The 21,405-nt window shown below is 39.7% G+C and overlaps 1 protein-coding gene across 2 annotated transcripts in view; it reads left to right on the top strand.

The window, feature by feature from the left end:
• The first annotated feature begins 613 nt into the window (after positions 1–613).
• Positions 614–21,405, top strand: part of YIPF6 (Yip1 domain family member 6) — a 30,851-nt gene continuing 10,059 nt past the window's right edge. For both annotated transcript variants that reach the window (XM_081125994.1, XM_081125993.1), the window contains exons 1-4: positions 614–717; positions 13,295–13,423; positions 14,404–14,482; positions 18,528–18,570. In XM_081125994.1, coding sequence (XP_080982120.1) covers positions 661–717; positions 13,295–13,423; positions 14,404–14,482; positions 18,528–18,570 — 308 coding nt within the window. In that variant the 5' untranslated portion in view covers positions 614–660. The remainder of the gene's footprint in view (positions 718–13,294; positions 13,424–14,403; positions 14,483–18,527; positions 18,571–21,405) is intronic.

The raw sequence follows: 21,405 nt of genomic DNA, 5'->3' as shown, positions 1-21,405 counted from the left end.
AACATATTCAGTACTTGTCCCAAATGGCTTAGCAACTTTGGAAGTTGTAGTGGGGTTAAAATTTCGTCTACTATCTATAGAGAAGCTCCCCTCTTTCCTCAAAGGGGGTGGGAGAAAAAATTAATCTTGGAGGTCGGTGTGGAGACAATATACAAGTTTATATAGTTCGAGAACGTGGGAAGCGGCTAAGTAGCGGGATGAGAAGCGCAGGGAATCGGCCGGGCAGGGGCGACAGTGGCGGGAGCAGCACGTTAGGGAGGGCTAAATCCCTTTATTCAGGAGCTAGGAAACGCAGTTTTTCTGTGGCCGGGGCGGGGCACGCTTGTTTCGTGAGGCCCTGCGCTGCGGCGGACAGCACTTTGAGCCTACTCCTGAGAGCCGAGACCAGTGCTTGGGCAGGGGGAGGGAACGCAGCACAGGTCCCGAGACCCACGGAGCGATCTGAGAATCTGGCTTGAGTGGGAAACGGGAAACGCGTCTGGCAGGACCCGCGGCCCTGAAGAAGCGAAGCAAGGAGACAGGAACCTCTCCCCAACACCCGATGCCAGGCGCCTATCGGTGACGCGGCCCTCGCGCGACGAACGGGCTGACGGGCCGCGGCCTCCACGTCTTAGGTTCCGCAAAGGCCTGTGGGAGCGACCCAGGAGCAGGAGGGCCAAGATGGCGGAGGCGGCGGAGTCTCCAGGAGACCCAGGGACAGCATTGCCCAGGCCCCTGGTGAGCTGGGGATCTGCGACAGAAGGGTCCGAGGGTGAGGCAGAGTGTCTCTTAAGGAAGTCGGGTGACGGGCCCGTGGCCTGAGAGAGCCAGAACTCCTTCCTCCCCGCAGGCCCTTCCTGTACCCGATGCTAGAACCAGTCCCGACACTGCACCTGTTCTTGGGGCTAACCGCTTCGCCTCCTGCCCTCCTCGTTCCTTCCACGCCTTCTTGTGAAACTCTCATTCACTTTCCTTTCCCATACTCTCAGGGCTTGTCCTCTTCCCCTACGTTGTGTTAAAAGCGGAGGTTTAGGTGGTTTCTTGAGTATCTTTGCTTCTGTCGTCCCCAGATTTTATCAAGACCTGTCACTAGCCCTGTTGGAGTAGCAGCGTTCTAGGGTTAATGAGAGATTGCAACGTGGTAACCTAGTTATTGATTTGTTCAGTGACCCAGGTAGTCTTGGTTTCATCACTGCCCTCCCTCTCCCAGCTCCGTGCAGTCCTCTTCAAGATGTTCTCTTGCTCCAGGGGATGTTTGTACAGGGGATAGTATTTCTATTGCACGTGCAAGCCCAAAACCAGGACAGTGTTTAGTAACACAGGTTTTGGAGTTAAACTTACCTGGACTAGACTCAGCCATTTTGCTGCTTGTGTGAATTTGGGCTAGTCATTTCATGAGTATTTCTTCATCTGTAAAATGGAGGTAAAAATACGTGCCTCAAAGAGTTTTTAGGAAGACGAAATGACAATTTATGTAACGTGTCTAATACAGTTACTGCCATGAACTGAAGAGTGTAATTAAATAAACATTATTAAGTCCCTTAAGTCCCTTATCCTAAATAAGGTTCAGTTATCTCCCAGTGTTTAGTTATATAGCAGTTGCTCAATAAATGGTACATCTCATTCCTCTGCTTTAAACATAGTAGAGGACTGAACTAGGAGTCAGGTGAAATTGATTCTAGCCCTGCTTACTAGCTCTATTTGTTCATCTCTTCATTCATTCAAATATTTATTGAGAATCTATTATGTTCCAGTCACTCTTAGGCACTGAGGATACAGCAATGAAAAAGAGTGAGTAGGCCCAAGTTCTCATGGAGCATTTGTGACCTTGAGGAAATCACTCTGAACTTACTTCCTCATTTGGAAAAAGGGGATAGTAACTCATCACACAATTAGTGAGAGTACTAAATGAGCTAATATACACATAGTTCCTGGGATGACACAGTTACAGGTGCCTAGCTGTTTTGGGTTCTTTCATTTATACTGCTCTACTGCTATTTTTTTTTTTTATAAATATATCTTTATTGATTTCAGAGAGAGGGAGAGAGAGAGATAAAAACATCAATGATGAGAGTCGTCTTGGATCGCTGCCTTCTGCACGCCCCCAATTGGGGATCAAACCTGCAACCCGGGCTTGTGCCCTGACCAGGAATCGAACCATGATCTCCTGGATCCTAGGCTGATGCTCAACCGCTGAGCCACGCCCGGTCGGGCATCTCCGCTGCTCTTTTAATGAAAATTACCCCAATTAATTTAATTTTATTTTTTAAATATATCTTTATTGATTTCAGAGAGAGGAAAGGAGAGGGAGAGAGAGAGGAAAGGAGAGGGGGCGAGAAAGACAGAAACATCAATGATGAGAGAGTCATTGATCGAGCCCACGACCTGGGAATGTGCCCTGACCGGGAATCGAACCCCGATCGCCTGGATCCTAGGTCGATGCTTGACCGCTGAGCCACGCCCGGCCGGGCTACCCCAATTAATTTTAGTGGTTCTGGTTAGTCATTACTCAGTATCCAACCCACTTCTGTTCAACAATGTTTATTGAACTCCTGCAATGCACTGTGCTAGTTGTTTTAGGGACTATAAACTGCCTGTCTTTACGGTGTTTACAGTCTGAATTGTAGGGATAAGACAAATGTACAATGCTAAAATAAGGCAGATAATATTAACAAAATTTAAAAGAAGATGCTATCATGTCTAGTTGGGGTGATGAAGCAGGCTACACAGTGAAGTTATATTTGAGAGGGCCTCAAAGGATGGGTAAGATTTGAAATTCCAGGTGTGCATAATAGCTATCAATGATTGAGTACCTGCTACAAGCCAGGATTGTGCTAAACATCCTCTGCATATTTTCTAAATTTCACAGCAACCATTTCAATTAGGTGTTTTTTAAACTGTGTTTTACTTGCCAATGAGATGAGACTCAGAGAGGTTTGACAGTTTTCCTAGGGCCTCACCAGTAGTTAGTGGTCAGGCCTGAAATTTGAATCTAGGTCTGCTTCTGAAACCCAGATGATTTCTAGTAGTACTACACAGCCTCTTATTGCAAAGGTGCAGAGGTTGGAAGCTACTAACGTATTTCTAGAAAAACAGAAAGATCACTTTGGCTGAAGCACGGGCAAATATTAGGAGGTAAGCCCTAAAAGATAAGGCTGAACTGAGAGGCACTATGGAACAGTGGTTAGGAATGTGAACTCTGGGGTCAAATTGCCTAGGTTTGATTCTAAGCTCATTCATTTAACTAGCTGTGTGATATTGGAGAAACTCCCAAACCCCTTCATGCCTCAGTTTCCCACCTGTAAAATGCAGAGATAGTAATACTTAGGTAATAGGGTATTTAGGTAAATCGAATAAATTTAACACATGTAAAACACTTGGTAGAGTGCCTGGCACATAATAATCATGCAATAAGTGTTATTTCTTATTGACTACTAAGCTGGGAGGTTTAATAGGCAGCAAGAAGCCAGTGGAAGTTTTTGAGGAAGAAACTTTAAAATCGTGAATTTGACAACATAATAGAGGAAGAATTACCATAGGGAATGTCTGGAATGTAGGAGACCAGTGAAACTATTGCAGTAGTTCTAGGAAGAAGTAATGGGTACCTGGACTACAGCAGGGGCAGGAGACATGAGGATTCCAGAAAGGCAGAATCCTTGAGGGTTTTCAGTGCTTGGGAGGAAGTGTCTTAGATCAGTTTTGCAAACTTTAGTGTGCATAGCAATCATCTGGGAAATCATGTTAAATTGCAGATTCTGATTCAGTAGGTCCAGGATGAGGCCCAAGATTTCTGCATTTCTAACAAGCTCCCAGGTGCTGCTGCTGCTCCCAATAACATTTTGAAAAGCAAGGCAGTAGGCATAAGGGAGGACAGTGATGCCCTGAACAGAAATACGTAAGAAGAGGATGAGGGCCCTAAAAGTTGATAAACTTACTTTTGTACATGTTTTGTTTGAGATATTGGCAGGCCATCCAGTAGATATCCAGCAGGCAGTTGGACCCAGACTTCAGGATTCAGAAGAGGTCTGGGCTAGAGATGTTAATTTATGAGTCATCTGCAGAGAGTTGGAAAGACAGAATCTTTAGTAATGCCTACCTTTTGCCTGTATATTTAGGGAGCAGGAAAAAGAGCTGTAATAATGGCTGTAGCCTGGGGTCTGTAAGGAAGCTGGTTTCAGGTGAAGGGACTCGCTGGTCACCCACTCCCCACTTCTTAGAACCCCTCTTGGACTGAGCTAGTTCCTCCTTGATGCTGCCCCAACCCCCACCCTTGTTGATTCCTTTCTCCAGGATTTTAGTCCTTAATATAACCCATTTGCTCCCAGCCACTTTCTTAAAGTTTCAGTCCCTGTTTTTACTATGTGTTTTTGGCCCTGCCTCTACCTGCTCCCCTTATTGGCCCAAGACAGACTGCAAAGTGAGCATGTGTGTTTCTGTGCACACATGTACATACATGTGCATGATCCTGCCTGCACAGGGGCAAGGGAAGGGACATGGGGCCCAAGCCATCTTTCATTCTCACTGAGGGGCTAGTCAGGGAGTAGCATCCACTAACTGAGGGCCTGCAAATCCTGTTTGTCTTATCTGGGTCTGGAAGGCCACAGATCCTGGCTCAGCTCAAATGAACAATGTCACTAATTCTCTTGGGAAGAGATATTGAGGAAGGGTTGGGATGGGGGATAGGGTGGGAATCATGTGGCAGTTTAGTGACTGCCACTTCTGAAACCAGTTAGGTGGAGTTAGGTCAAACTTCATAAGCCACAGTCTTCCACAAGACTGTCCTCACTTTAGATACCAGCCACAGGTTCAGAGGTTCCCAGGACCATCCTTACTTCTGACTTACTGTCTACAAATTCAGGGTTCTCTCAATCCCCTCAGTCTCCATAATTCACTAGAATGACTCACAGAACTCAGGACAATACTGTATTTAAAATTACAATTTTATTATAGCAAAAGGATACAGTTAAACCAGCAAAAGATGGAGATACATAGGGTGAGGTCTGGGAGGGCCCTTAACACAAAGCTTCCTTGTCTTCTCACTGGGGACTCAGGACCCTGTTATCCTCCTGATACATCAGAGTGTGGCAACATGCAGAATATTCCTCACCAGGGAAGCTCACCAATGTATCTAGAGTTTTTATTGGGGTTTCATCATGTAGGCACGATGGACTGGATTACTGGCTCCTCCCCTCCCCAGAGGCCAGGTTTATGACATGTTCAAAGCCCCAGCCCTCTAAACTTGTGTTTGGTCTTTCTGGCGTGGTTAGTCCCCATACTGAGTCACCTCATTAACATAAACTATCTAGGGGCCTACCGTAACTCACCTGTTAGCTAAACTATTAGGGCCCACCATGAACAACAAAAATACTATCATTTGGGGAATTCCAAGAGTTTAGAGGCTATGTCCCAGGAACAGGAGACAAAGGCTAGCCAGATTTTTTATTATACAACAGTGACAGAACTGGAAATGACTCCCTGGGAATCATGAACTAACATTTATCTAGCCTCTGTTGTGATTCTGTTGAGTCCTTTACATGTATTAATGCATTTCTTTGTCATGACAACCCTGTGATGATGGTATCATTATTTCAGTTTTATAGATGAGGAAACAGGCACAGAGAGGTTAAGGAATCTGCTCAGTGTCACACAGATAGTAAATGATGGAGCTGTGATTTGAACCCAGACTATCTGGCACCAGGAGCTTGCACTCTTAAGCAAAACTCTCCAAATACAATACATTGAACATTGACTATGTGTTAGGTGTTATGCAAGTGTTATCTAATTCTTATAGCAGTGTTTCCAGGTGAGGACAGAGCCCTGTTTATCTTCAAAGCCCATTCCTTCTGTACTACCCTGCCACCCCTAGCAGTAGCAGGATAGAAAATGCAAAACAAGCAATCCTGGAGCTTGAAAGGGCAGCGTCATAGTAGTGAAGAGAGAATATGGGTTCAAAAAGGGAGTGGTTTAACATTAAATGCTGCAGAATATTCAAAGAGGGTGAAACTAAGAAAAGATCCCTTATTTCTTTATTATGAGGTCACTATTAGAGAGCAGTGTCAGTAAAGTTGTGGAAAAACCAGTCACAGATTACAAAGGACTAAGTGAGTAAGAGAGTGAAGAGCAGTTTGCTTGGGAAGAGAAGAGGAAGGAGAGTACTTTGAGGGAATGGCAGAAATAAGGAAGTGATATCTTTTTAAATTTTATTACTGAAACCTTAATATAAATAAAATGTAATCAACCCATGTACCTGTCAACATTCAGCTATTTTTATTGCATCTATCTCCCCACCACTTTTCTTTTTTTTTGGTTAATCCTCATCTGAGGATATTTTTTCCATTGCTTTTCAGAGAGACTGGAAGGGAGGGAGGGAGGGAGACAGACAGACAGACAGAGACATTGATGTGAGAGCAACACATCAATTGGCTGCCTCCCACATGCTCCCTGACGGAGGCCAGGATTGAACCTACAACCCAGGTACGTGCCCTTGGCGGGGGATTGGACCCCTGACTCTTTGGTCCAAGGGCTGATGCTCTAACTGCTGAACCATACTGGCCAGGGTCCTGCCACATTTTTTCTGGAGTACTATTTTAAGCTTTTTCTTCTGAATTAATTTTGGACATGCAGAAAAGTTGCAAAAATGGTAGTTAGTGTCTGTATACCCCTTACCAGCTTCTTCTATTGTTAACATTGTACATAACCGAAGTACAGTATCAAAACCAGGAAATTAACATTGGTACAACACTGTTAACTACAGACCTTACTTGAATTTTATCAGGTTTTTTACTAATGTCCTTTTTGTTCCAGGATCTTATCCAGGATTCACAATGAGTTTAGTTGCCTTTTTCCCCCTGTAGTTTCCTTCAATCTGTAATGGTTCTTCAGTCTTTCATGATGTTTCTGAGTGTTTTAAAAAATATCCCAGACATAGCACTTCACCTGTAAATACTTCAGTATGTTTCTCTAACAGGTAGGGACTTTTATTTGATTTTCTTATCACACATAACAAAACTAATAATTCCTTAATATCATCTATGTTTATCTCCCAATTTTCTAAGAAACAAATGTACTTTTACAGTGTGTCCAAATCAGGATTCAAACAAGGTCAATGAATTGCATTTGGTCTCTTAAGTCTCTTTTAATATATGTGTTCTTCTCTTTTTAATAATTTATTTGTTTAAACTCAGTCATTTGTCTTGTTGAATTCTTCACTTTCTGTATTTGGCCAATTGTATCCTTGTGGTATGTTTAGTGTATTCCTCTATCCACATATTTCCTGTAAACTCTTAAGATCTAAAGGCTTTATTATATTTAGGTTTATTCTGGCTGGAGGAGTGGGGCAAGAATAAAAAAGAACTTAGATGACCCCTAAAATTACAAATGTTTGTTTTTAAACTTTTTATTAACAAGAATTTCAAACATATACAAAAGTAAAATGGTAAAATGGACCCTCATGTACCTACCTTCAATAATTATCAGTTTATAGCAATCTTCTTTCTTCTATATCCTACCCACTTCCCTTCTATACTATTTTTTAAATTGATTTTTACAGAGGAAGGGAGAGAGAGGGAGAGGGAGGGAGGGGAGAGAGAGAAACATTGATGTGAGAAATTAACATTGATCTGTTGCCTCCCGTGCACTGACTAGGGATTGAATCTGAAACCTGGATATGTACCCTGACTGGGAATTGAACCTACCACCTTTTGGTGTATGGGACGATGCTTCAGCCAACTGAGCCACACTGGCCAGGGCCCCTTCCGTACTATTTTGAAGAAAATCACAGACATTATTACATTAGTAAATATTTAATACATATCTCTGAAAGGTAAGGATTCTGTTTTAAAGAACATAACCACAATATCATTAGTGCACCCCAAAAATTAACAATTCCCTTATATCAAATACCTTGTCACATTGCCAATTTGAACATTGTCAGTGTTCAAATTTCCAATTATTTCTAAATGTTACATTTTTATAATTTGAAATATGACCCACTACCTATTTTTATAAATAAGATTTTGTTGGAACATAGCCACACTTGTTTATATGTATTGTCTTTGACTGCTTTCATGCTATAGCAGCAGAGTTGAGTAGTTACAACAGAAACCATATGACTTTCAAAGCTTAAAATATTTACTACTTGGTATTTGGGCCCTTTACAGAAAAAGTTTGGTGACTCCTACTTTAGGCAATAATTTTTTAGAATAATTAATAAGAAAAATGATTTTATATTTACCTTTATTTTCACCACTTCCACAGAATCTTGATTTCCTTGTATAAATCTAAGTTTCCTTCTGATACCATATTCCTTCCTGAAGAACTTCCTTTAACATTTCTTGTAATGAATGTCTCAGCTCTTGCTTATCTGAAAAAGTCTTTATTTTGCCTTCATTTTTCATAGCTGTTTTTGCCGGGTTTGGAATTCTGGGTTGACAGTTTTATTCTTTTAGCACTCTAAAAGTGTCTCCACTGTCTTCTGGCTTGTGTAGTTTTGGTTAAGATGTATGTTACTAATCTTTGTTCCTATGAATGCAATGTCTTTTTTTCTCTGGCTGTTCTCAAGATTTTCTTCTTTATCTTTGGTTTTCAGTAGTTCCAATGTGCCTAGGTTTGTGGAATTTTCATTTTGTTTTGTCTATAAGCAGTTATTTATTTATTTTTGTAAATCCTCACCCGAGGACATTTATTCCATTGATTTTTTTTTTTTTTCAGAGAGAGTGGAAGGGATGGGGAGAGACAGAGAGAAACATTGATTTGAGAGAGACACGTTGATTGGTTGCTTCCTGCACTCACCCCGACCGGGGCCAAGGATTGAGCCTGGAACTGAGATACATGCACTTTACTGGAATAGAACGCGACACACCTTGGCCAGGGCTAAGCAGTTATCTTTTTTTTCCTTTTTATTGAATTTATTGAGTGACACTGGTTAAAAAAATTATTCAGGTTTCAGATGCACAACAACACATCATGTGTACCCTGTGTTGTGTGTTCACCACCCCAAGTCAAGTCTCCGTTCATCACCATATATCCCTCCCTACACCCTTCTTCACCTTCCTCCATCCCACTTCTCCGTGGCAGTCACCACACTGTTGTCCCGTGTCCATGCATTTTTGTCTCTTTTTTTATCTCAATCCTTCTGCTCCTCCCACCCAGCCCCCCTCAACCCCACCTGCCCCCAACAGCTGTCTAGGTATTTATCTTGATTGGGTTTCTCTGGGCTTGGATCTGTCATGTGATGTCTTCCATTATTTTTAGCTGTTATCTTTTCAAATCCTTCTTCTGACCCCTTATCTCTCTTTTCTTCTGGGATTCCCGTTATTTACATATTAGACCATTTAATATTGATCCACAGCTCTTGGATGCTCTATTCTTTTTCTTTCTCCAGTTTTATTAAGATATAACTGACATATAACACTGTGTACATTTAAGATGTACAACATAATGATTTTATATATCTAAATATTTATAAAATCATATATAAATATATATCATGTTTATATGTGACATATATTTATATATTTATGTCATATATATTTTTTTTCTTTTTAAACTCTTCTCTTTCTGTTTTAGTGTGGATAATTTTGGCTGACCTATCACTGATCTCTTTCTTTGGCTCTGTTGAGTCTACTGATAAAGACTGTTAAAGGCATTCTTCATCTGTTAACTGTGTTCATTTATTTCTAGCATTACCATTTGACCCTTACAGTTTCCATCTCTTTGCAGAAATTAATCATAATTTGTGCATATACCTTTTTACTAGTGCTTTTTTAAAGTTTATTTTTTGATTGATTGATTTCTAGAGAGAGGGAGAGAGGGAGAGAAACATCAGTGTGAGAGCAAAACATCTTATTGGCTGCCTCCTGCATGCCCCCTACTGGGAATAGAGCCCTTAACCCCAGGCATGTGCCCTGCCTGGGAATTGATCCCGCAACTTTTCCGTGCATGGGATGATGCCCAACCAACTGAGCCACACCAACCAGGGCTTTTCTAGTGCTTTTAACATAGTAACTATAGTTATTTTAAAATATTTTTTCTGCTAATTACAACATTTGGGTCATCTCAGAGTCTGGTTTTATTGATTGCTTTGCTTTGTCACAGTGGGTTTTTGTGTGTGTGTGTGGATGGGAGTGTATGTTTGTGGGGATAATTTTTTATTGAATGGTGGCCATCATGTATAGATCAGTACAGACATCCTGGAAATGGTATAACTTTTCTGCTTCATTGTTACTATGGGGGTTAAGTCAATCTATTCAAGAGTCGAACTGTGTTTGGGTTTTGTCCTGGCTATAGGAACATTTAACGCATTGCCAGCTTCAAATTCCTCTCCTATTATCTTGTGCTTAGAGTGGGTGCTAGGTTGTCCCAGGGTTTTTCTTAAGGTTCCTGTTCCATGCTCAGCTTTCTGCCTTCCCTTTGCATAAAATAGTGAGTCCCTCTCCAAGCTCTAGCCCCTCCCCTAGCACTAGACTTCAGTTGCTGGTTACTCCATACTTACTAGCCTGGTTGTGGGGATCTGGGAGGGGGGATTCTTTTTTGTCCTGGTCCAGCTTCCACCTTAGGTAAGGTGTGTATCCCTGGGTCTCCTGGGTATAATTTCAAAGTGATCTTGTCTGCCCCCCAGCTGAGAAGACTCTAATGGTTGGATTCAGGATGATTCCCTACTCTTCGCCCAGGATTAGAGAGATACAGTATGTCTTTTCCCTTTCCTCAGTCGTAATGGGTCTTGACCTGTGCCTTGAAGACAACAGAGTTTGCTGATCTCTCCCCAGCACCTTAAGGCTCTTTCTGTAGGGGAGAAGGATCCGAATGGGGTTCTGTGCTTTTCTCAGAAGTAGCAGCTGCTCCCCTTCCCCACACTTGGACCCACTGGAAATCTGTGGAGATGAGTCTGAAAGTGGGTATGAACTCTCATTTTGTCTGATGCTTCCTGGGGTTCTGTACTCTCATACTGGTCTACACTTGGCTTTTTAGCAATTAATTTTAAATTTTAGATGAATTCTTAACCATCTGTGTGATGCCCATTGAAGTCTTCTTGTGCTTTGCTACAGATGAGCTAGTGCTCATGTCCAATCTCGTCTTGGAAGCACCCGTCTTTCCTTAGATTTTATTTAGGCTACTTGGTAGCCCTATAACCTCAGCTCTCTGATGGGTTCAAGGAAAGTTATAATTTTGTTATTTTTTTAGATTTTTCTCATTGTTCTGGTGGGAGGGATGCTCTTTCCAGATTTCTACATCCTAGTCAGGAGTCAAATTACAGTGTTGTAAAGACACTTGAAATAGTTGCTTTCTGTGTAGTTGTGTATTTAATTCAACATAAAGTAAGTTCATTTGCTTAATTTTTCTTTCAGTTTTAAGGGACTGCTTTTAAATTTTAATTTTGTTTCATAATTATGTGAACTACTTATATGATTTCAAGTCATATATACAGAACAATGTGTATATAGAGAAGCTTTGCTTCTCTCCCTGTCTCTTCAACCTTATTTTTTTCTTTTCTCAGTAGGCAACCTCATTTTTTAAAAAAATATAATTTATTTTTTACATTATATATGACTTAAGTCATATTACATATGATTGTTTCTTACACATTTCTTACACTTAAAAGATAACACTCAGATATGTATAAATATTTGTATCCCCTTTTTTTCTTAGATAAATGGTAGCATATATAGTATACAAACTTATCTCCACATTGTTTTTTTAATTTAACACTTTACAATAGTTATTTAGAGATATTCTCATTCCTTCTTACAGCTGCGCAGCACTCCATTATGTGGACATACCATACTTGATTCAGCTAGTTCTCTATTGATGAGCATTGGGGTTGTTCTCATGTTTTTTGCTTTTACAGATAGTGTTGTAATGAATAGCCTCTTGTATTTTTGCCATTTTAGCTTTAGACTCCTAAAAGTGGCATTGCTGAATTAACAAGTAATTCATATACACTTGCTAGATATTGCCAAATTTATCTTCAGTAGAGTGTAGTACCATTTTGTATCCCTACAGAAGTGTGTGAGTGCTCTTTCCCCTGCAGAGTATGTTGTGAAACTCTATAATTTTTGCCAGTCTAAGAGGTGAACATTTTTATTTCAAGAAGTTTTAATTTGCATTTCTCTTGAGAGTGTGATTGAGAAGTTGGTTTTTATAAGTTCTTTGAACAACCTAATTTTTCTTAAAATTTCAGTATAGTGTCTTGTATTTCATTTACCTGCAACTGTTGTCCACAAAATGTTGTGCCCTTTGGGCCAAAAACCATATGAGAAGGGACTGCTTCTGTTTCTTAGCGATTTGAAGATTCCAGAGTTTCAGTCACAAAAGTTAAATTTGGCAGATGAACATAAGAGTTTAAAGGTTTGCAATCTTGTAGTTCACTTTGGAAATGTTACTTGATCTCTGATTGCCAGGTAACCTGATAAAAAGAGTATAGATCAAGATGGATGTGGCAGTAAAAAAGAAGGATCTCTTACCCTTTGAGACAACATGGATGGAACTGGAGAGTATTATGCTAAGTGAAATAAGCCAGTCGGAGAAAGACAAATATCACATGATCTCATATGTGGAATCTAATGAACAAAATAAACTGATGAACAAAATAGATCCAGAGACAAGAAGCATGGAACAGACTGAGGAATCTCAGAAGGAAGGCGGGGGTGGGCTGGTGGGTGGGGAGAGATTAACCAAAGAATTTATATGCATATGTGCATAACCCATGGACACAGACCATAGTGCTGTGAAGGCCTGAGGGTAGGGCAGGTGTGGGAGGGGTCAAGGGGGAAGAAAGGGGGACACCTGTAATACTTTCAAAAATAAAGGTAAATTTTTAAAAATATATATTTAATATCCCAGAAAAAAAAAAAAGAGTGTAGATCAAGAAAAGTATTTTGCTATTTTCTTACTCTTCCCAATTTTCCTTTGGGCTTCACATGATGCTCCATTTTGGCCAGCAGAGGCCACTAAGGAGCAGAAAGTGCGACAGAATTGTGACTGTGCTAAGATATGGTTTGCCGAAAGGTCACAAATAGCCCTGCAGTCTTGCTGGCTTGTGTCAGGTGAAGATTTCATGCTTGGAATAAACCAAATATTTGAGGGAAAGAAGTGTCTATGTCATTTGCATTATATTTTTTTCCACCATATGCCATCCCCTTCAAATTAAAAGAAACATTTGAGAATTTTAGTTAACTGCATTGTTTGGTGAACTTTTACTTTAAAAACTGTATAAAACCCAACAAAAAGACATAGTCCCCACTCAGGAAATGATGATGTCTTTGAGGAATCCTGTGGTTAATTACAGGCTTTTAATGTTTTTTCTAATTCTTTTCAGTTTGCAGGCCTTTCAGATATATCTATCTCACAAGACATCCCTGTGGAAGGAGAAATCACCATTCCTCTGAGATCTCGCATTCGGGAATTTGACAGCTCCACGTTAAATGAATCAGTTCAGAATACCATCGTAAGTTTGACTAGTTGAAAGAATTTCTGTTCAATATCAGGGGACTAAGTAACTAATAGTACTTTGTAATATTTTTGTTTGATTCATTGATCTTCAGTATATTTTATTTATTGAAATTTCAGATTCTCTAGAATAATTTGGTACAGTCTTTGGGATCGGTTTAGCTACAATGGGTTTTAAGAATCTTAAAATTTCCAAATCTTTTTAAGCTGATAGTTCTGCTTCTCCAGATATAGTATAAAGAAAAAATTTTTTAAATAGAAAAATAATTTTTAAAAATACTGAAAAATATTATTATGCAAAAATGTTCATTACAACATTCTTTATAATAGGGAAAAGTTGAAAAACAGGTTAAGTAAGTTATGTTACATCTATGTGGTAGAATGCTAAACAACCATTAAAAATTATGTTTATAGCAAATTATTAATGACATGAAGAAATTCTAGGTGAAAATTTAGGATGGAATTATCTTAACTATATTTTGAGAGGTTATATTACCATACTTTTCTCAAATGTCTTGATTATTAGTTAATGTGGCTTCTAGGATTTATTTGCCAGTTAAATTGGGAGTGTTGAAAATTATTTTGTATATTGTGGAGAATATGGTGGCTAGGGAGCATGCTGATTTGCCCTTGGGATGTCATTGTGTATAAACTGAAAGTCAGATGCTTTGTTTTGCAGAACAGATTTTAGTTTCTATAAGTAACATATTAGGAGGGCTACATTTCTCTTTTACAGAGTTTTAGAAATCAAAACAAGACTGGTAGATATGGTAAAGAGTTAGATGTTGACTTAAGGAGTTCATAGAAAAAAAACTGCCTCTCTGGTTTGTTTGTATAGTGAAGGGGCTGAACTCGAATTTTAGCTCTAAAATTCAACAAAGGACTCCCAGGAGATTGAAATAAAAGAAATTTTAGCAAATTAAGAGGCTGTCTGGTAACCTTGGATCCCACAATATAATAGTTGTTTATGTCTTTCAGATGCGTGATCTAAAAGCTGTTGGGAAAAAATTCATGCATGTTTTGTACCCAAGGAAAAGTAATACTCTTTTGAGAGATTGTAAGTATGAGGTTTTTGAGGATTTGCTGCTTCTCATCATACCTTATCATAAGTACTTTATAAGGCATGGGCTCTGTGGTAATAAAACTGACATCATTTTGCAGTATAAAAAAGTATATAAATGAATATATAAATGAAATTTTTGGAAGAAGTTAAAAGTTTAGAATGGAATTTCAGAGATTGTCCTCACCTATAAATATACACTGTATCCTTACCTGCTATAATAGACACTGTAAAAAATATTTCTGGAAGCTGTGAACACACAGGAACTTTGTTCACCAAAAGGGCTAACAATCCCCAAGGAAAAGGCAAAATGTTCAACTATTAAATTAGAATAATAGCTATACCCATTAAGGATTAACAAATTTAATAGTACCTTTGTTGACATTTCTATTTTTAGAACTATCACTTAGTCTTATGACTGCTTTCTTTGTTCAAGATTTCTATCAACAATGTTTGCAATAAATTATGCTGTTATTTAGAATTTATTCTTCAAAATATTAGACCTTTTTCTTTTCTTATCAAGCATTATTGGTTTTCTTAGTACCCTGTGTCAGAAAAAATGAATTAGCTCTTTGAGAATAGTGGCAATGATGAACATGAGTGTACTTTCTATTTTGACAGCATTCCAGCTGTAATATAGGGATGTCAAATGTGTGGCAATGTGCTATCACTCTGGGTGAAGACTGGATGTAGCGTCAGAATTGTTTTCAACACAGTGCACTGTGGGCTGGAGCTGACAGATGATTTGCTTCCATTAGTATATAATGGAAAGAACATGGACAAATCTGGATTTAAATAGTGGTCACACCACTAGCTGTGTGATCTTGGATAAGACAGTTAACTTTTCTGAGGCTCAAGTTTCTTCCTCTGTTAAAGTGCAGATAATAACATGGAACTACTAGTAAGGGTTAGAGATGATAGTGCATATCAACCACCTTGCACAGCATCTGGCATTTAGTAGGCACTCCATAAATGACAGCTATTACTCTAGTGCCTTTCTGTTCCTTCGACACATCTTTTTTAATCCTTACAACAACCTTGTGAAAGAGGAGTTATTGTTTGTGTTCCACAGATTAAGAAAGTGAGTCTCAGAGAAGCTGAGTGCCTTGTCAAGATCACACAGGCAGGATTAGAACCCAATTTTCAAGTTCAGCACCTTTTCCAATCTACCACTGCTACCCCAGATGTGAAGATCCTTTTAACTGCTGCTCTGGTTCAGTTCAAAGCAAGGTTGCCTCTCACAATATAGAACAAGTGTGTTAGTTTGCTGATTAATGATGAATATTAGCTTATGTCATATGTTAAGGTCCATTCTCAAACCTTGTTGGGGTGGGTAGATAGACTGGCACAAAGGGTGAGCAAGTCATGGCCAGAGTTTGCACTTCTGCCCTGCCCTGTTATAGCCCTTGGCAAAGTGGCAAGGAAAAAATTCATGACTTAAAAATTAATCTAAACCCCCCCGCCAACAATGCAATAAAATACTACTTCATACCCATTAGGATAGCTGTTACCAATCAAAGAAGCAGAAAATAACATGTTGGTGAGGATAAGGAAAAATTGGAACCCCTATATGTTGCTGTTGGTGGTGGGGGTGTAAAATGGTGCAGCCACTATAAAATAGTATGGTGGTTCCTCAAAAAATTAACAATAGAATAATTCCAGCAATTTCACTTATGGATGTACACCCAAAAGAATTGAAAGCAGGGACTTGAACAGATATTTGTACACCCATGTTCATAACAGCATTATTCACAGTAGCCAAGAGGTGGAAACATCTTAGACATTCATCAATGGATGGATGAATAGACAAAATGTGGTATATACACCATGATACGTACCATAAATGGATAGAATATTACTCAGCCATAAAAAGGAGCAAAACTCTGACACATGCTGCAACATGGATAAACCTTGAAGACATGATGCTATGTGAAATATGCCAGACACAAAAGGACATATATTCTATGATTCCACTCATATGAGGTACCTAGAGTAATCAAATTTATTGAGACAGAAAGTAAAATGATAGCTGCCAGGGGCTAAGGGGAGAGTGGACAGTTACTATTTAATGGGTTGAAGTTTCAGTTTGGGAAGATGAAAAAGCTCTGGAGATAGATGGTGGTGATTGTTGTGCAACAATGAATGTACTCAATACTGGTACACTTAAAAGTGACTCAGCCCTAGTGGTTTGGCTCAGTGGTTAGAGCGTCAGCCTGAGGACTGAAGGGTCATGGGTTCGATTCTAGTCAAGGGCACGTACCTTGGTTGCAGGCTCCATCCCTGGTCCTGGTCAGGTCATGTGTGGGAGGCAACAAATCAATGTGTTTCTCTCACATCAATGTTTCTCTCTCTGTCTCTCCCCCTCCCTTCCACTCTCTCTAAAAAATTCAATGGAAAAAATATTCTTGGGAGAGGATTAACAGATAAACAAAAAAGTGACAAAAATGGTGAACTTTGTGATTTTTTTTACAACAATAAGAAAATAGTTTTAGAATGCTGTTACAGAGCACTGGCCAGGTGGCTCAGTTGGTTGGAGTGTTGCCCTGTACCCCAAAAGGTTTTGGGTTTGATTCCTGGTCAGGGCACATCCCCAGGTTGCAGGTTCCATCTCCAGTCTGTGTGTGTGTGTGAGGCAGCCGATTGATGTTTCTCTCTTTTTTTGTAAAAATCAATAAAAATATATCCTTGGGTGAGGATAAACAAATACATTAAAAAAATACTGTTACAGATTTTTTATGAATTAAAACAATTTTCAGTGCATTAAAAAAGCCACTGTATTAATATCATTTGTACTTGAAGTCAGTTTTTCAGTTGGTAAGTGTACATATGCATTCTTTTAAGTAAAGTTATATACATGTGAGGAAGGTAATTGTGCTCTAAGCTGCATGTTACTGAACTGCTGGCATATTAATCACCAATCACTATTGATTGAGAACCACTGTGGTTAGACCTGATGTTGGCAGAACCTTTTATATAATTTTTCAAAAAGCTTTCATGCGCCCGGCCGGGCATGGCTCAGCGGTTGAGCGTCGCCCTAGGATCCAGGCGATTGGGGTTCGATTCCTGGTCAGGGCACATGCCCAGGCTGCGGGCTCGATCTCCAGTCAGGGGCGTGCAGGGGGCAGCCGATCAGTGACTCTCTCATCATTGATGTTTCTCTCTCTCTTTCCCTCTCCTTTCCTGTCTCTGAAATCAATAAAGATATATTTAAAAAAAAAAAGCTTTCATGCTATTTGTTAAAGTTTAACCTTATAGCCCTGACTTGGTAGTTCAGCTGGTTGGAGCATTATCCAGATGCACCAAGGTTGCGGGTTCGATCTCCTGTCAGGGCACATACAAGAATCAACCAATGAATGTGTAAATAAGTGGAACAACAAATAGATGTTTCTCTCTCCCTTGCTCTAAAATCAATAAAGAAATTTAAAAAATTTAAAAAGTTTAACCTTATAAAATTACCAATATTGGGCTGATTTTTCACCTATAAGAACAGCAATTCCATTCTGGTTCAATGTAATAATTTTAAAAGGGAAGCAATGTGGCAAAGTGGAAAGAACTTTGCAGTAGGAATCAAAAGACTTTGGTTCTGGTCCCACTTCTATACCTAACTGTTAATGTAAACTTGGGAAAGTGACTTCCTTCTGAGCTTTATTTTTCATATTTGTGAGATGGACCTGATTATACTTGCCTTATCTAATGTACTCTCAGATTGGTTAAGTGACTTGAGTCTAGTCTTCTTTCTGAGGATGCAGGATGGGATACTCCTTGTCCATTGGTCTTTAACTATAGCATGTTGGAATGTGACTTGGTGGAGAGAGGGGTGATTTGTGGGGTATGAAGTAAATAAAACTTAAAGGAGCTATAAAGAAAGATTCAGAATTGGGGACCAGGGAGGGCAAGTAAAGGGGTAAGAGAGGAGGGAAGGCTTGGGCAGACAGACAGAATATTGATGTCTGAATTTCAAGAGTGGGAGAGATAAATATTGGAATAAAGATCGAAAATATTACATGGTTGTTTCTTAACAATCTTCTGTGTTTTCTTGTAGGGGATTTATGGGGCCCTTTGATCCTTTGTGTGACACTCGCATTGTAAGTACACATATTTCCTTTGTCATTTGAGATAGACTGGACTTTTTTTTGGAGTTTTAAAATTGAGGGGAATTTTGACGGATATTTTATTTATGACTTCTATGACATATTGTACTCCTTATGCATTTAAATCTAAAAAGTCACGTAGCTCTCCAGATCAGTTCAAAGAGTGATGGAATTAAAAATGTAAAAATTATGTCTACCTCCATTTACCAATGACTTCATAGCCTGTTTTAGCCATTCTATTCAAACATTTATTTACTCTCATACACTTCCCTATCATTAAGTGAATTAAATATCTATAGGTTTAAGCACTGTTTATTTGTAAACATAATTCTTTTTAAATCTTACTAAAATATGAATGAGAATGAGAATATATTAGAGAGAAGTGGTAGAGTTCAGAGCAAGGGTCTCATTTCCAAGTGTGATGCTTTCCATATGCATTGTATGTAAAGGGAGACTCAGGCAAAAGAAGGAGAGCAAAGTTCCATTGGAGAGGGGAGTATAACGATAGGTAGAGTGGAAAAAAATACTGTACTAGGATTCAGTTCTTGATTCCCATCTTGACTACTAACAGCAAAGTGACTATGGGCTATTAATAACCAAAATTTGTATAATAATTTTTCCCAGAAAACTTTTAAATACCTTCTCTTATTTTATCCTTATAACAGGAAGTAAATGTTATTTTCCTTTCTCAACAAACAAACTTAGGTTCATAGAGAGTGAGGATGAACAGTGGTAGACCTGGGATTTAACCTCAGGTTTCCTTGACTGCCCATTCTCTACCTCTGTGAATATTTTACATCTCTTCCTGCATAACCTCTCTGGGTTTTCTTTATCTATAAAAGGGGATGGTTGGGGATCCTTTCAAAGCCTAACCTATTATGATTCTAAATTCAACAAGTTTCTTACTGGCTTCTCTACCCAGTTTTTAATGTGTCAAGCATATGCTAATTTAGGTAATATCATAGAATGCTATTTTTTATGCCTTTTTAAAAATTTACCTTTATTGTAGAAAGTATTACAGGGGTCCCATTTTTTCCCAATTGACCCCCTCCACTTCGTTCCCAGCCCCTCCCCAGGCCTTCACCCTGTTATTAACTGTGTCCATGGGTTATGCATATATGCATATAACTTCTTTGGTTAATCTCTTTCCACCCTCCACCCCCCTTCCCTCTTTCCTCTGAAATATGATCATCTGTTGCATGCACCAATGTCTCTGGATCTATTTAGTTCGTCAGATTCTCTTGTTTATTAGCTTCTTCTTAAACAAGACCCTTCAACTTTTCCTGTAGTGCTGGTCTGGTGATGATGAACTCCTTTAGCTTTTTCTTATCTGTGAAGCTCTTTATTTGACCTTCAATTCTAAATGATAGCTTTGCTGGGTAGAGCAATCTTGGTTGTAGTTCCATGTTTTTCATCACTTTGAATATTTCTTGCCACTCCCTTCTGGCCTGCAAAGTTTCTGTTGAGAAATCAGCTGACAGTCGTATGGGTGCTCCCTTGTAGGTAACCAATTGCTTTTCTCTTGCTGCTTTTAAGATTCTCTCTTTGTCCTTAACCTTTGGCATTTTAATTATGATGTGTCTTGCTGTGGGTCTCTTTGGGTTCCTCTTGTTTGGGACCCTCTGTGCTTCCTGGGCTTGTAAGTCTATTTATTTCCCCAGGTAGGGGAAGTTTTCTGTAATTATTTTTTTAAATAGGTTTTCAATTTCTTGGTCTCTTTCTTCCCCTTCTGGCACCCGAATAATACGAATGTTGGGCCTCTTGAAGTTGTCCCAGAGGCTCCTTATACTATTTTCATATTTCTGGATTCTTTTTTCTTTTTGCTCTTCTGGTTGGGTGTTTTTTGTTTCCTCATGTTCCAAATTGCTGATTTGATTCTCAGCGTCGTCTACTCTACTGTTGATTCCCTGTAAATTATTCTTCATTTCAGTTTGTGTAACCTTCATTTCAAATTGGTACTTTATTATGTTATCGATTTTCTCAGTTATGCCCTAATAGCTTAAACATTCTTATAAACAAAATTCTGAACTCTGTATCTGTTAGCTTGCTTGGATCTATTTTATTTAGTTCCTCTTCTAGAGATTTCTTTTGTTCTTTCCTTTGTGACATGTTTCTTTGCCTCCACATTTTGGCTGCTTCCAGGTGATTGTTTCTATGTATTAGGTAGAGCTGCTATGTCTCCTGGAATTTGTAGAGTGGCTTTGTGTAGTAGGTGTTCTGTAGGGTCCAGTGGCTCAGCCTCCCCAGTCACCTGGGGTGGGCCTTCTAGGTGCTCCCTTGTGTGGGCTGTGTGCACTGTCCTGTTGTAGTTGAGCCTTGGTTGCTGTTGGCATCCCTGGGAGGAATTTATCCCCAGGCCAATCAGCTGTGAGGACCAGCTGCAACTGCAGCCAAAGAGCTGCTGTGCTGGATCAGGATTTACTTCAGTGGAGCTTTGGTGTTCACCAAGTGCGCCCCTTGAGTGTCACTCGTGCATGTGGTAGGGTTGTAATCCAGTGTGCTCGAGTCTCACCTCCAGGTGCACTGTTTCTGGGCCCTCGGGGGAGGTGCAAAGTCAGCCTCTGCTAGTGCCTTACCCAGGGCCACCCAGTGTGAGCTCCACAGCAAACCATAATTGGCTGCTACTTGTGCTGGGCTTGGTGTTGTCCAGGAGAGGCCCAGCTATGAACCAATGCAGGCTGCCGCTAGTGCCAGGCCTCGGGCTGCTTATCAAGCTATATGGGGCCCACTACTGCTTGTTTGAGAGATTTTAGGAAAGTCTTAAGTATGGGGCTTGAGATGCCACTTGCATAGAAAAGCCACTGAAAATGGCTTGGATGAGTTTGCAGG

Source organism: Miniopterus schreibersii (assembly GCF_964146895.1).
Source record: "Miniopterus schreibersii genome assembly, chromosome: X".
Lineage (NCBI taxonomy): Eukaryota > Metazoa > Chordata > Mammalia > Chiroptera > Miniopteridae > Miniopterus > Miniopterus schreibersii.
Note: the sequence above shows the minus strand (reverse complement) of the source record. Positions and strands in the feature narration are given on the sequence as shown.